This window comes from Lactuca serriola, chromosome 9, assembly GCF_051521515.1.
Source record: "Lactuca serriola cultivar US96UC23 chromosome 9, Lser_US96UC23_V15, whole genome shotgun sequence".
NCBI lineage: Eukaryota > Viridiplantae > Streptophyta > Magnoliopsida > Asterales > Asteraceae > Lactuca > Lactuca serriola.
In genome coordinates, this window is record NC_136416.1 from 205,526,393 (window position 1) to 205,543,079 (window position 16,687).

Genomic DNA, 16,687 nt, shown 5'->3' on the forward strand with positions numbered 1-16,687 from the left:
GAGTTGGGTCGAAGAATCTCGAGTCTGTAAAGGGTGAAAACTCGACGAGTTCAAGGATGACTTGACGAGTTGGTTCGAAAAGTCCCGATTCTGTTTTAGGGTAAAACTTGCCAAGTTGAAGGAAAACTCAATGAGTTGGATCGCGATTTCAGGTTTCCTGATTCATGGAACTCGACGAGTTGATGGACCAACTCGGCGAGTTAAGTCAACCAGGATGTTGACTTTGGCTTTGACCTTGACCAAAGTTGACCCTTAAAGGGGTTATGAGTATGAAAAGGGTAATTAAAGGAAATGCTTATGTGTAGGAGTCTAATAGGGGTTGATTTCAATGCAGGAGCCTTTTCATCTATTTCCCGGATACCGAGGTGAGTTACCTTCCTGTAGCAGTGGGTCTAAGGCACCAAGGTCGACCCACTAGTAGGAGTTTGTATTTAGATGGATTGTATGTGTGATAATTGTCTGGTATACCAGTATCTGTTATGTTTTATGTACTAATATATTATGGTATTATGTGGTAGTGGTAAGGGTGAAATAGTCCCCGTTATCCAGTTGAACAAACCGAAGGGGAGACCAACACCCAGATATGCTAGGCAGTTATCCGGTTGAAATAGACTGAAGGGGAGGCCAGCACCCAGATATGCTAGGCATTATGTGATTATATGGTATGTGGTATGATGGGGACCGGAACTCACTAAGCTTCGTGATTACGGTTTACAATTTTGGTTTCAGGTACTTCTTCTTCGAAGAGAAAGGAGTCGGCATGTCTGCAACACATCACACCACTTTTTTCCGCACTATGATGTTCTTGGAATTTGTACTCTGACATTATTATAACTTCTTTTGACACATATTACTTATGGGTTTTTATGATATGAGATAACTTAATGATGTTTTCAATAATCTATTTTTATGAATTATTAAAATAAAAATGAAATTTTGGTCTTGGATTTTAGGATGTTACAATGAATCAACAGAATCGTTGTGACATTGGGCTTTGAATTAGAGCATATGAAAAAAAATGATTTTGAAATTAGCTTAACAAATGAGAATTTACCGAGTTTTAGTTTAGGCTCAAGATGTTCTAAGTGGGCTAAACAAAAATGCATTTCAAATAGTAATTTTTTTAGAATATGATTTTGATTTTGGGGTTTTGATCTAAATTTTTTTTTGGATCAACAATGGGGTTTAAAACGGATTAGATCCAACGAAACAAACCGATCAAAAATGAAAAAACACAATGCACAAATCGAAATCATGGACATTTTGGAGTCCATTTAAGAATTTGAGATACCTTTTGATGAATCGATTTCCATTTGCAACGAACGAATCAAATTTAGAAGATCTTGGTTCTTTTTTTGGAACTAGAAAATCTCCAATTTGAACATTGTACCACCCACTATGCATGATGTACAACTCGTTGTTCATGTTCTTCGTGTTCTTCAACGATCCAAGAATATCTTCTAAAGAACCACCAACATTATTGGGTTTTGACTTTCAAATTCAATGAAACACTTGGAGATTGTTGCTTTGGAACCCAAATTTGCTTCATGGATTTCGGCTTCACCACATTTGACGATATTTGTGAGTGAACCTGCTTGTTTTTACGTTTAATCTTCTTCTTCTTTTTCTTCCTCATATTTTTGCATCTTGAAGATTTAATTTCATGAACAAACCCACTTTCCACAACTTCAACTTTGTGAGATTGAATCAAATCTTTTGGAGTTTGATACTTGTGAATTTCTTGAATCACCGGTTTTCCGATAAGGAATCATTCCTTCAAACGAATCACAAGATCACAAAATATCATCGGTTTGAACTCTAATCAAGAAAAAAGCTTTTTCATCATGAGAATAAACTTGAAATCCTTTTTCTTGAACATCAAGAACATGTTCCCGAGCTTCATGACAATCTGCATAATATTCAAGTTTATTGCTTCCATATTTACATTCAGCAAGAGGAATTCCTTTTATGACTTCACCTTCTTTCTTATTTATTCGTCTCTCTTGATACGTTGTAACCAATCGATCAAACAAATCTTTGGTTTGATAAATTGGATGACTAATTAATTCTCCAACCTTATTCTTATCTCCATTTGAAATGAGTGCATCTTCACTTTTCAATCCAACAGTCAAGCGAAAAAGAAGAGATTCAAAAGTGTAGTCACCTAGAAAAGTTTCATTATGTATCAACCATTTCTCTATAATTGCTTCTTCCCTTTCAAATCAAACGATATGAACTTGGGTTTTCTAGAGAGAGAAAGTGAATATGAACCAAATTCTAGTGAGATAAAGTGGTACAAACAAGTATTCTAGAGAGAGAAAATCAAATTATCGATCAAATCAAGGAAAATTTTGATTTCTAGAACACAAAACACTCTCTAAACACGAAGATCAATAAGAACATAAAGAATCACCAAGTCAAGAATCCCACCATGGATCAAGTCTTGATCCAATCAAGAACACCTGCTCTGATACTAATTGTAGTGGTGTTGATTATGATGGCACGCGCTGAATAAGAAAGTATCTAGTAAATCATCATATAAACTCAAGAACACATGGAGCAAATAAATCTTTTTAAGCTCATACTAGATCTAGAAATAATATACAAAGTGAGTTTTGTACTAATTCTCTACTAGTCTAACACTCAAAATGATTTCTTACATAATGGGAGTCACTCACTTCCTATTTACAAGAAAGACTCATGTAACGCTCTGTTCTGAATTGACTGCTAGTCTGAGGCTGTGGTTTGAAGGTCGATCATTATAAGGATTATGGCTTTTGGGAAGGTAAGATCTAGGCCCTTTGGGTGCGGGTGATGTATTAGAAGTGATCCGGGTGTTTGGTTTGTGTTTTGGATCCTAAGGGTATTGCAGTAAAATGGCAGTTCGGGCTTTTATGGAAAATAGATTTTTGTTCAGAAGGTATTAAGAAAGGCTTGAGTTGTTAGAAGTGTAGAGCTTCTCATCACCTTTCTGTGAATATAAGGATTGTCGGAATTAGGCTTATAACGAAGAAGTTATGGCCTTCAGAAGTTTCGTGGTTTTCCGGCTTAGCCAAGTACACAGGGCATACACAAAGAGTACGCGGCGCGTACTAGTGAAGGAGGTAGTACGCTGAGCATACATTGGAGTACGTTGGGCGTACTGACCAGGATGGTCGCGAATGTTCCTCAGAGTACGTTGGGCGTACTCCAATCAGATCAGAACCCTATTTTAGGGTCTTGGACCCTATTTAAGCTCCTTATCTCATAACCTAAACCTAATATCTTCACCCTCCACCCCTCTAAACCCTAGAAATTCTCATGTATCATCCATGGTGGCATTTTGATCTTATGGAGTCCATTTTGGGGTGTTTAATCCATTTTCAAGAAGATGAAGTTTGATGCAAAGATGGGAATCAAGGAGGGGCTTATGGATCTGGCTTTTAGGACTCATTCTCAGCTTGATGAAGGTATAAAGCTTTGAACTTGATCATTCATATCTTAGATCTTCCATTTTTGGGTTTTGGTTCCTTTTTGGTCCCAATGATGAAGCTTTATGGTTCAAACTCGATTCTTAGACTTGGGGTTCCCACCCTTGATGCTATTTGAGTCCCTAAGACAGAAAGTTGTCATCTTGAAGGTCTTAATGACTTCATGCATGAGTTAGGGTCACTTTTATGGAAGTATAATGCCATTTTTGGAGTTTAGGTTTGTTTGGGGCATGCAAAGTCACCAAGTCAGTGACTTTATGGGTTTAGACGTTAAGTGTAGCTCAGATCTGTGATTTGGACTTGTTGGATCAAGTATTAAGCACTTAATGGATTTTGGTGCATAAGCTATTTGTACGTTGGCGTACTATGTAGTACGCTACGTGTAGAGTCCATTTGCTCAGTACGCTAAGCGTATAAAAGAGGTATGTTGGGCGTACGCTCTCAGGAGGACTTGGGCCTTAGTGGACTTTGGACCTTTGGGCCCTAATGGTTTTGGGCCTGGATTTGCGGTTTGTTGGGCCTGAATGTATCTTGGGCAAATATTGGAATAGTTGGGCCTATGGGATCTTGTGGCCCAATATAGAAATGGACTTCACATTGTGGGTCTCGATTTGGCCAATTCTTGGATTAGGTTATTATGGGCCTTCGTGGGCCAATTGGGGTCAGGATAATTGCCTAAGGAGAATATTGGGCTTTAGTATAAGGTTTATTAGAAAGGTACGGACCCAATTTGGAAAATTGGGTCATTGACGGCTTTATGGACATTATAGTATTAGGCTTTTGTTTTGGGTTTGGGCCTTAGTTTTGGATCATACTGGATCAGGGGTAGAATGGTCATTTTACCCCATGCATGGATTAAGGATTATGGTATGGGACCCAATTGCTAATTGGGTATATTGATTGGTAGTGACAGGTCGGGAAGCTGGCGGGGCAGCAACTAAGGAATTCATGCGGGAAGCTTCTGTAGTGCGAGGTGAGTCTTCTCACCATACCATGGGTTTAAGGTACCACGACCGACCCATTTTATGTTGTATGGTACAATAACTGTAGTAGAGATATGTGGTATGATAGTTAGCTTTATGCTAAGTGGTATGCTAGTGATTATATGATATGTGGTATGCTAATTGTCTCTATGATACTTGCATGGAAGACCATGTGGGGTAGCCCATGGCACACTGGTATAAGACCCTAGGGGGAGCCCACGGCATCCTTACAGGTTTATGTATGTGTTATGTTTAGATACTTCTGTGATGCATGATATGTTATTTGATTATATATGATATTGGCAAGGAAAGACCATGGGGGAGCCCATGACACTTGGATGTAAGACCATGTGGGGGAGCCCATGGCTGTCTGACAGGGAAAGACTATGGGGGGAGCCCATGACACTTAGGTGTAAGACCATGTGGGGGAGCCCATTGCGTCCTTATGCAGGGATATGTGGTAGAGATAGCTTTTATGGCTAATATGTTATGTGATATGTGGTAGAGATAGCTTTTATAGCTAATGTTATATGCTAGAGATAGCTTCTACAGCTAATATGTTATGTGATATGTGACATCCCCATTTTCACGGCCAGAAAAGACCGATGTTGTTTATGCTTTATAAAAATCAGAGTACTTCATTTTATAAAAATGTTGCGGAATTTGTTCCCAGAAAAACATGGTAAATACGTTATTAAAACATTTTCGACGAAACGTATTTATTTCATTTTAAAACGTTTGGGATGTCATCGTTAATACAGAAACATAAGCATAAACAGAACTTACAATTATTTACACTAGTGATCTACATCTCTTTAAATCTCTCAGTGTAATGTCACTTCATATCAACACCCGTGATATAAATAAACTGAGTGGATCAGGTTGGGAAACCTGGTGAGTACATAGGGTTTTCAACCCACAATAATATAATTATTATGTTCAAACAATCAAACAATCACCCCAATTACCCATCCCCATTATCTTCTTTATTCTTAAGGATCTACCCTAAGAATCAGCTATTTCTCATTCATTCATTCCTAAGGATCATCCTAAGGAAACAACATGAAGTCCATTGTTGCCAATGACACATTGGTCAAGCGCAGCTGCTAATATTGTCACTTAGGCTCAGCTGCCAGAATTAGGACATTTTATATGAGGCGCTTCTGCCGGTATTGACCTTTAAACACTACTGTCATGGTCATAAGGCTCCCTATTAGGCGCAGCTGCCGATACTATCCTTAGAGCACAGCTGCTAGGACGTTTACCGTAGATCTAAATCATCTACGGGTTGTGGCGCAGCTGCCAGTGCTCATCTATAGGGTACTAGGTCCACTGCTGCCAATGTATACCTATAGGGCACTAGGTCCGTACTATTAATGTTCCTCTATTTCAGCTTTTATCCATCATCATTCATCTACCCATGTTTTACCCAACATATTTTGTAGATATAAAATACTTTATACAGTTTACATCATTTAAAACATGTATAAAAATCTTTCACCAGCATAGACAACAAGTATTCAGACAATATGCACACATAACACGTAATTTATATTAAAATACTTCATATCTATGTGTAAGATGAAAGAGACCATGCACTCACCTGATTAGGTGGTGATTCCGAACTCAGACAGCACTTCGTTATCTCAAAACAATTTTCCTCGACAAAACCTAGTATCAATACCACTAGGGTTTAGTTTTTAACGTTAACCACGACTAATTAATAGTCTAGCTATTATTACTATTATATAAGCGTTAAATACCACTCAATATAACTCATAATAATAGCCCAAATAATTATTTTAAGGTCCTAATAATGTTACTATAATTAAATAAAATCTATATTAAATATAGTATAGGCGTAGCTCACTTACAGCGAGTTTTTATTAAAAACCGGGCTTCGCTGGAGCAGCGTTTCCAAGCCGAAAGCTTTTCTTCTCGGAGCTGTCGGGCGCTCCGAGGCTTTCTTCTCGTGCTAGGGAGGTTCCGTAGACTTGGGAGGGGTTTAGGGAGGCTAGAGAGAAATTAGAGAGAGAAAGAGAGGCTTATGGTGTGAAGAAAATATGAGGAGTTCACCCTTGTATTTATAGGAGTTTTATAGTAAAGTAGTCTCTAAGCTTCGTCCGTAACTTTTGCATACGAGCTCCGTTTTTGTCTGTCTTTTTACCGTTGAGTTCCTATTAATGAGATCTTCAACTTTCATTTAGACCTCGTTGGCTAATTCTCATTCTATCTCGGATTTACAAAACTGTATTGAATTCGCCGCGCTCGAAAAGTAGGGACTAAGCTTCGTCCATAACTTTCGCATACGAGCTCCATTTTTGTCTGTCTTTTTACCGTTGAGTTCCTATTAATGAGATCTTCAACTCTCATTTAGACCTCGTTGGCTAATTCTCATTCTATCTCGGATTTACAAAACTGTATCGAATTCGCCGCGCTCGAAAAGTAGAGACTAAGCTTCGTCCATAACTTTTGCATACGAGCTCTATTATCGACGTTATTTATATCCACGCGTTGGTATTTACGAGTACTACAACTTTCATTTAGATCCCGTCGGCTAAAAATCGACCGATCTAAAATTCAGATTTCGGGTTGTGCACTGCTATGCTAAATCTTAGAAAAATCATAACTTCCTCATACGAAGTCAGATTTGGGCGTTCTTTTTATCGATGTTCTTAGTTTAACATATTCTATGACTTTCGTTTAGATCGCTAAGGATAAATCTCGCTCTATCGTAAATTCACTATTTACGCTTCCCGGTATCGTGCCGGTTCCGTCGCGAAACTTCAACAGGTCATAACTTCTTCGTTATAACTCAGTTTTCGGCGTTCTTTATATGTACGAAAACCTTGTAACATACTCTACAACTTGGTTAAGATTATTATTCTAAATAATCTTTTGTCGAAAAGTCGTTTTCGACCCCTATTGCCTCTAATTTGACTAGCCCAGATTTGCGGGCGTTACATGATATGTGGCAGAGATAACTTTTATAGCTAATGTTATATGGTAGAGATAGCTTCTACAGCTAATATGTTATGTGATATGTGGTAGAGATAGCTTTTATAGCTAATGTTATAGGGTAGAGATAGCTTCTACAACTAATATCATATGTGTTATATGGATTGTGTATGAAGTATGCTCTGGGGGACTCACTAAGCTTTGTGTTTACGGTTTACAGTGTTGGTTTCAGGTATCGTTGATTTGGAAATGAAGAGCTCAGATTGATTGCAGTGCACACACCTATGATTTCCGCAATGAATGATTTTGGGATGAACTCTAATAAATGTTTTACTTAATGATGATTTGAAATGTTTGAAAGAACTTTACAAATGAATCTAAGGATCTCGGTCTGAAACCAGACAAAACCGGACCAGAATCGAAAGAACCAAAAATCGATTAATGATTGAACGGAGAACCAAGAACCATACTAAATACCACTAACTGTTACAGTTCGATGCTACTAAGAAATGTATTATCTAAAAAGGTATTCGGAACCTAAACGGGCCCGAACCGGACCGAAACCGAAAGAAGCAATAATGGATCAGGAATCTGGAAGCGAACCAAATACCACTAATATGTTCCAGTAGGTTCCAATTCTGTTTTGGTTTTTCAATTAAAAAGCTCATCCCTAAATGATGCTAAAGATTTCACAAATAGCATATGAGAATTTTTTTTTGTAGAGACAAAACTGCAAAAATGGTCCCTGTGGTATGCATATTTTTGGGGTTTTAGTCCAAACCATGACTTTTTTTGGATTGGTGGTCCTTTTGAGCTAGTTTGTATATGGAAAAGATCTCTCTCCAAATTGAAAAGACTAAAATACCCTTAATATATTTATTTTTCATTTTTTTAACTATTTTATAATTAATAAATGAATATAAAAATGACTTTCTCTCTCTCTCTCTCTCTCTCTCTCTTAGTGTTCCAATTTGTCTCTAAGTTCACCCCCTTACCAGATCGGAATCACTATCTCTATAGAGACCAAGCATCAACCTTTGACGGAGCCTCCATTGGTAACAACTAAGTTTCACTCCTTTACACTATTTCTTCTTCTGCCTAATCTAACACTTTGATCTCTACCATTTGACCAGGGGCATCGGGGACCAAATAAGGATGATGAAGAATTAGATGCAAACCAGTGGTCGGTATGGTAGTGCATAGATTCAGAGATTTAGCCATGTGAAACAAATCAATTATCCATCAGTGAGATGTGCTAGGAAGAAGAATCGATCAAAACATGTTGCACGTTCTTGGTTTTTGTGTGCTCCTCGATGATGGGGGGGGGGGGGGTTGGGTCATTGTTTCTACTTCCCTGGTGAAGAAAGAATACCATATCAGAATCCACAAAACTCAAACACAAACTCACCTCTGTTCCTATTCTCGGTTACAAATCCAGCCCTGCGTAAGGGCTTCTGTCCATGTTGTTCATCATCGGTAATACACACGATTAGGGCTCCATCTTCACTCAAGAACATATTAGAGTTTTTATTACCACCAAGTTGTCGCAACTCTAAACCCATTTTCTCAACACCACCAGACCACCACCATTAGAGAAATTAGGGTTCTTAAGAAGAAAAGGGCGAGGAACAACATAAATCGAAGCAGATCTCCATACATAATTGAAGTTTTGAGATCTAAGTTAAATACACACGAAACTGAAAAAAGATACACTCAAAGGAGACAAAAATGTTGTAAACCCAGTTGAAGAAATATGAACTTGTGTGAGTTTTATCTCTGATTTGCAGATCTAGTTTAAGAGTGTATTGGTAGACAATAAGAATGATGATGTGAAGGGGGTGTTGGTTGTTGATGAACTGTAAGAAATATGAGGTTGCAGGTGGTGTGTCGATGGTGAAAAGATGACGAACCTGTGGGAAGAAGATGATACTCAGGTGGGTTTTTTTATGAGAGAGAGAGAGAGAGAGGTCTCATATTTTTTATTAGTAAAAATTTAAATTAAATAGAAAAAAACATAAAAAAATATATCAGAAGGGTATTTTAGTCTTTTCAATTTACTGAAGGACCAAAATTACAAGCAAACTACCTCAAAAGGACCACAAATCCAAAAAAGTCATGGTTTAGACTAAAACCCCAAAGAAATGCATACCACAGTGACCATTTTTGCAATTTTGTCTTTTATAGATGACATATGAAAAAATCTTTTTTATTTTTTTTTGTAAGAAATCATTTTGTTTTTAGACAGCAACATTTTCTCCTACTTATATAACAATATTTTGATTTTTTTTTCTTAAATACTAAAACGATTTTCTTAGGCCACATAATCATGACTATATTTACCAAATTGTTAATTTTTATTAAATCTTATAAAAAAAGTAAATAAAATTAGCATTAGTTGTTTTTTATTTACTTTTAAGACGACACGGTATGGGTACACACGAGATATAACGTCGGTGACGTGACGCATGGTGACGGCGTCATAACGGGGGGAACACCGCCCCCCTATCTCGTTGCTTCTCGTCAAACGGATCTCGTGGCCACGGAAACGAGTAGAAACGGCTAAAATTTAACCGTTGGAAAACTTACCGTTTGAAAATTGTCAAATACATTAATAAAAAAAATAACCTTTTTACATTTATATATATATATATATATATATATATATATATATATATATATATATATACTCATTTCATTTCAAATCTTATATACATTCTTATTTCTTTTCTAAAAAAATGGAGCAAAACCAAAACACCTCCCCATCATCAAACCCAAACACAACCTCGTCTGTCGGGTTTGCCGGTTATGAAGGTTATTTCAACCTTTTATCGACTCAAGGCTCACCACAGATCCCATACCAAGGCGTAGCTTTCAACCCCGCTTCACTGTCACTACAGTTTCCCAACTCACATTTCTTTCAACAAAATCAAGGCGGTCAAAACCCAAATTTACAACAAAATCTTTTCCCTTCTTTTGCTTCGATGCAACAACAAACCAACTAACCATTGCCTACGACACAACAATCGGGTGAAGCGGAAGCGGGAGGTAGTAGGAACAAGAAAGGGAAAGGGAAAGGAAAATCAAAAGGGAAATCAATAGCGGTGGAATCTGAAAATGCAGACGTTCCACAATGGTGGACACCGGAGGAGGAATACGCTTTGACGGCGGCTTGGTGTGCTACTTCAAAAAACGAACTTCGCGGAAATGGATTGAAAAAAGGAGCTTATTAGGGGGCGGTGCTCGACAAGTTTCACACTATTTTAAAGAAAAATATGTATCGCAACAACGACATGTTGAGCAGCAAATGGGGTATGATAACTAAGCGGTGCAGCAAATTCAACGGTATTTACAACCGGCTTGAGGCGCAACAACAAAGCGGAACCAACGACTTTGATTTGTTCAAATCGGCTAAGGAACAATATCGGGTCGAAATGGGTCATGTTTTCGACTTTGAAAAATCATGGGAATTGTTACGAGCGGATCCAAAGTGGAATAAAACGCCTACATCGTCGGAGGTTCAATCCAAAAGGTCTCGCAATTCTAGCTCGGTCGACGTGTCGGACGCACGGATTAACATCGACCTAAACGCCGATGACGATGAGATCCCGGATGATATCCAAGAGATATCCCCACCACGACGACCGCCGGGATGCGACAAAGCGAGGCGCACTGCAAGGCATGCGGAGGAGGTGGAGACGAGAGCAAAAGATGCGGCGGAAATGAGAGCCAAATTCGACGAACACAATTTATTAATAAAAGAAAAAAATGAGTTGAAACGTCGTTATTTGTAGTTCCTGAAAGGCAAGCACGGGAGAAGCAGAAACAAAAAGAGAGGGAACTAATGACACATCAATTGTCAATTCTTCGGACAAGCGAGGAGGGTTTAACGCCTGCTGATCTAGCGGTGCTACAAGCGATGAAGGAACAAATTAGGAAAAAATATTTGGGTTAATTAGGATTAGTGTGGTTTTAGTAGTAATTTGAATGATATTTTAGTTATTAATTTAGGTTTAAAATTATGTTTTTTTTAATTGTAATCGGAATTTTAGATTTTAAATATTATGTCTTTTTTTGTTTTTAAAATTATATGTTTTATAAAAAAATATATTAGTTATTAAAAAAATAAAAAGAAAAAAAAAACGAAAGCAAAAAAAAGTAAAATAAAAACGAAATAGTAAAAAAATAAAAAAAATAAAAATATTTATTTTCAAAAAGTTGGTGTTGCATCTAGTTGCATCTTGTTGTCCATTTCTCTACTTGGTGTCATAACACCATTAGCTTAGGTGACACAACTTGGTGTTGCACCTTGTTGCCCACATCCAATGCTCTAATAGAAGTGGACCATAATCATGACTATTTTTACCAAATTGTTAGTTTTTATTAAATCTTATAGAAAAAAGTAAAGAAAATTAGCATTAGTTGTTTTTTAATTACTTTTAATAAAAGCGAACCCTAATATATTTTTTAAAACTATTTTTTTAACTACGTAACTTTTTCAACAAAAATAGAAAATCCCCCATCCTCATCGATACACATGTCTGGTTAAAGAAACATGGGTTTGGGGTTGCCCGGTCTTCCAATCAATCTCTCTCACACACATACACACACAGCATATTCAAATTGTATTGATCAGATTCGAAATCTTCCGCCTTCGATCACCGTCTCTGTCGGCCGTCACCACCTTCCTGTAAGTTCGGTCAAGATTTTTTCTTTAGTCAAATCAAAATTACTTGCTTTAGCAGCCGCCAAATTATCAGAGTTTTTTTTTTTTTGGTGTTAAATTCATCAATTTGTGTTTCCTCAAGTCCGATCGATGATTATCGGTTTCGGGTCTTCACCTTAACTACCGAAACGAAGACTTTTATTCGGGCTTTCTATGGTGGGTAAAAAGGATTTCGCACAAATCATCGTTAGGTTTTGGATAGATTTGATGTGGAGAAGGAATCTTACATAGAATCATATATCTCAACTTGACAAAATCTTTCCATTTTCCATCCTATATCTACACCAGCATCAATACAAACTATAAAATTAGAAGAAAAACTAACAATAATTAGGAAAAAAAAGGGGGTTTGGTGGGTCTTAACTTGTCTTCCACTACAATTATCAGAAGCAACCAATAAGTTAACTGATATACTGTATCTATGTACAGATAAAAAGTAATCGTACATGAATATTCAGGAATAGGAAGGTTAAACACAGGACTTGAAGATCAATAAATTTCAAGCCCTAGTGTCACACTGAGACAGAGACGAAGGAAAAAATGGCTATAGATCCAACTTCAGTATCTGATCCTGCTCCTTCTTGGTTCACTCCCAAAAGGTACATTCTTCATGTTTCTTCTCTTTTCCTCTTTTCACTTCTTGATCAATTGAGAAGAAATCCAGCTAAACTAATCTGGAAATTCTCATTATGAACAGGCTGCTTGTGGTATTCTGTGTGATCAACATGGTAAATTATATAGATCGAGGAGCAATTGCCACTAATGGTGTAAATGGGAGCCCTAGAATTTGTACAGAGAATAATGTGTGTTCAGATGGTAGTGGAATTCAGTAAGTCTTTTACTTCCAAGCATCTGATTGTGTGTGTTAATATCATTAACATTATAGCATCATTTCTCAGATTAACTTTATACCTTCTTTTCTACAGGGGTGAATTTGACCTAAGCAATTTTAAAGATGGTATTCTATCTTCTGCTTTCATGGTTGGACTTCTTATTGCATCTCCAATATTTGCATCCTTAGCCAAGAGGTAAGTTGGTAATTTGTCTCTTTCTAAATCTAAAATATCACTCGATTGACAAAAATCACTGATATCTTTTTATTTTTTTATATTTTTGTGTATATGAACACAGCATTAATCCTTTTAGACTTATTGGAGTTGGATTGTCAGTGTGGACACTTGCTGTAGTTGGTTGTGGGCTTTCAGTTGATTTTTGGTCAATCACTATCTGTCGAATGTAAGTTGACCATTTTACCCTTTCAAACACCATCAACCTTCATAAATTTTACATCTTTTTTTTGGTGTAACTGAAATATTGTTGTCTTTAGGTTAGTTGGTGTTGGTGAAGCTTCTTTTATAAGTCTTGCAGCTCCATTCATTGATGACAATGCTCCAGTAGCTCAGGTTCTCTTTCTTACTTGCTAATATTATCCTCCACATTTATATATTTTTTGTTTCTTAGTTTTTTATTTTTTGTATAAATTTATAATTTCAATAGCTAAACTTTATATCCATTTTGTTTTATAGAGAACCGCATGGCTGGGAATATTCTATATGTGCATACCTACTGGAGTTGCTGTTGGCTATGTCTATGGTGGATTGGTATGCCACTATATTTCATATGACATGACATGATAAGATTATAAGATATGATAAAAGAAGCATTCTAGGGACCTTTTTTATTATGAGGGTATTTATGTCTTTTGTACAGACATGTAACCTGTTCTGTGATGTGATGTGATTTATAGGTGGGAGATGGTTTAGGTTGGCGATATGCATTTTTTGGTGAAGCAATTCTTATGCTTCCATTTGCTATTTTAGGTTTTGTAATGAAACCTTTGCAACTGAAAGGTAAATTTAACAATTTCTATTAAATTACTATTTTATTAACATTTTTTTTTTCACCATAGTTAACAAGTTCCATGTTTATGTAGGCATGTCGAATGCTAAAATCATCCCAGGGTTGTTGAATGAAGAGTTCTCAAAGAAAGATTCTTCCAGGTTTTCCATAAATCAATATCGTATAAAATTTACATCTTTAAAACCTGTTTTATATTATTTATTTACACTGACATTTTTTTTTATTCAGCTATGTTTCATATACTTCAAATCAGTTATCAAGATTTGGGCAAGATATAAAGGCTCTTTTGAGTGAGAAAGTATATGTTGTAAATGTTCTAGGTAATTAATTAATATTCTCAAATCTCAAATATTGTTCTTAATTTATTATTTGTTGATTTTCTATTTTTAATGGCTCCTTTTTAGGTTACATAGCGTATAATTCTGTCATTGGTGCATATTCATACTGGGGCCCAAAAGCTGGTTATAGCATATATCAAATGGTAACAACATTTTATATAGAACTTCTAAAGTGTTCATTTTGGAATTTTTCATATTTGAATATTTTTATAGGAGAATGCTGATTTATTATTTGGAGGAGTCACAATTGTTGGTGGAATCGTGGGGACAATAGGAGGAAGTGTTCTTTTAGATCGTATGAATTCCACAATCCCCAATGCTTTTAAGGTACATATTTATATTTATAATTTATTAACTCATAATTATTTTTACCTTTTGAATATATATATAAATATATTATTTTTACCTTTTGCAGTTACTTTCCATAGCAACATTTTTTGGAGCAGTGTTTTGCTTTAGTGCCTTTTGTTTCAGCAGCCTATACGTTTTCTTGGTTCTCTTTTTAATCGGGGAGATTCTTGTTTTTGCCACTCAGGTAAATTGTAATTAACTTGCTACGAATTTGAATTATGGTTATTTATTTATCATTTAGATTCTAATAAATAAATAAAAACAGGGTCCTGTGAATTTTGTATGTCTCCATAGTGTTAAACCAAGTTTACGACCATTATCAATGGCAATTTCTACTGTGTCAATTCACATCTTTGGTGACGTGCCCTCCTCGCCACTTGTCGGAATCCTACAGGTTTGAAAATTACCTTTTTATTTAATTTTCTTCATTTTGAATTTATCAGTGATTCTTAATAGCTTTATCTGTGACACTCACAGGACAAACTTAATAACTGGAGGACATCTGCTTTGATCTTAACTTCAGTATTCTTTTTGGCAGCTGGAATATGGTTTATAGGTAAGGGCATATAAGTCTTTTTCCACAAATGAAATGAAGTTCATATTTTTTTTTTTTGATGTGGTTTGTTTGTTTTTTTAGGTATCTTTCTTCCTAATGTGGATAGATATGATGAAGAAGATAGTGAGCATTCGGGGACACGTGTTGAGCAGCCAGATGTGACACCTTTGCTTGAGTCTAAGGTGGCTAATGGAGATTCTACTTCTGCTTCACTATAAAAAGGGAAAAGGAAAAGATTGATGGACTTGACACGTGGCAAATGTACAGTTTTGGGAAATTATAAAACTTTTCCTTTTTAGGGGGTGTAACTGTAACATTACTCATACTGTGATTTAGTACTCTTGTCTATTGTAAAATATTATGTAAAATATTATGGGGAAAATCAACTACACACCATCTACCAACTTTCTGAAAGATTTGAGAAGCCACTGTTTTAGCAAATTATCTTTCGTGGGTAAACGATCCAAAGCAGCTTTCCATCAAAAAAATGTTCACCTTAATAGGAGAAGAATTTAACCCAAGCAATTTTTTTTATTCAGTTCACTTCCCCAAAAGAAATTTACCCTAGCTGCCTCCAAAATTTTACCAACCTTACAAGGCATTTTGAACAAAGAAAGATAATATATTCCCAAAGCTCCAAACATTGATCAAAGAAAATCTTCCACCTATAGACATCATTTTTACTTGTCATCCATTCAATTTCTTCTTAAACTTTGACAAAATCGGATTCGAGCTAGAAATACGAGTCATACTAACTCAGATTGGAGCCCCTAAGTAGAAAAAAAGTAACTGATCAGCTTCACAACCCGCAACATTAGCTATGTGTTTTGCACCACTGAATAATCCAATCCATCTCAATTTCATTTTTATCGATTTATGAAGATGAATATGCAAACCTGACACTTCATGAAAACTATTCAAGATGACAATTAAATTCATGACGTTAAGCCGATACCATTTACCAATAAACAGAGTGCATACAGAAGATGTGAAATCCTTATACCATCATCACCGACTTTAATAGGATAAAAAAGACCTACATCCATTGCATCAAACATAGCCACATTGAGAGTGGTGGTGATTAGAATTAGATCATCTCGTTGTTACTTCTGTGGGGTCGCTGAGGAGGGGGTGGACCACTTGTTCTTTGGATGTCGTTTCGCTTATGAGATTTGGGCCTGGTTTTAAAATTGTTTTTTTTTTTATCCGATGGCATGTGTTGATCGAGCCTTTTTTGGGTTGAGCAAGATTGAGGTCAAGTTTAGGAGTCCTTTTCTATTGTCCATTCGGAAGGTCCCGAATGATTTTGTGGTCAAGAATTTTAGATGCAATCCCATGAAGGTGGCAGATTTTATTCACTCGTTAAGTTGGTTTGATTGGTGTAGTAATCCTAGTTTACCTTCCCTTGATATGTAATTGTAACTTTTGTAGGTATTTAGAAGATTGAC

General features: G+C 36.4%; 1 protein-coding gene across 1 annotated transcript; it reads left to right on the top strand.

Annotated features, from left to right (window-relative positions):
- The first annotated feature begins 12,594 nt into the window (after positions 1 to 12,594).
- On the top strand, positions 12,595 to 15,653 carry LOC145073059 (putative sphingolipid transporter spinster homolog 2). Its single transcript, XM_079019602.1, has 15 exons — positions 12,595 to 12,733; positions 12,832 to 12,963; positions 13,061 to 13,162; positions 13,266 to 13,370; positions 13,462 to 13,537; positions 13,661 to 13,735; positions 13,882 to 13,984; positions 14,068 to 14,134; positions 14,223 to 14,314; positions 14,399 to 14,475; positions 14,546 to 14,659; positions 14,748 to 14,867; positions 14,949 to 15,077; positions 15,161 to 15,239; positions 15,321 to 15,653. The coding sequence occupies exons 1-15, from the start codon at positions 12,675 to 12,677 to the stop codon at positions 15,455 to 15,457; spliced, it is 1,467 nt and encodes a 488-aa protein (XP_078875728.1). The 5' UTR covers positions 12,595 to 12,674; the 3' UTR covers positions 15,458 to 15,653.
- The last annotated feature ends 1,034 nt before the right edge of the window (positions 15,654 to 16,687 follow it).

What these genes read in the sequence shown, in the direction of transcription:
- LOC145073059 (XM_079019602.1), top strand. Translation starts at nt 12,675, where the DNA reads ATGGCTATAGATCCAACTTCAGTATCTGATCCTGCTCCTTCTTGGTTC. An exon ending in GCTATGTCTATGGTGGATTG is followed by an intron (nt 13,736 to 13,881) that starts GTATGCCACTAT and finishes TGTGATTTATAG; the next exon opens with GTGGGAGATGGTTTAGGTTG. An exon ending in CACTTGTCGGAATCCTACAG is followed by an intron (nt 15,078 to 15,160) that starts GTTTGAAAATTA and finishes TGACACTCACAG; the next exon opens with GACAAACTTAATAACTGGAG.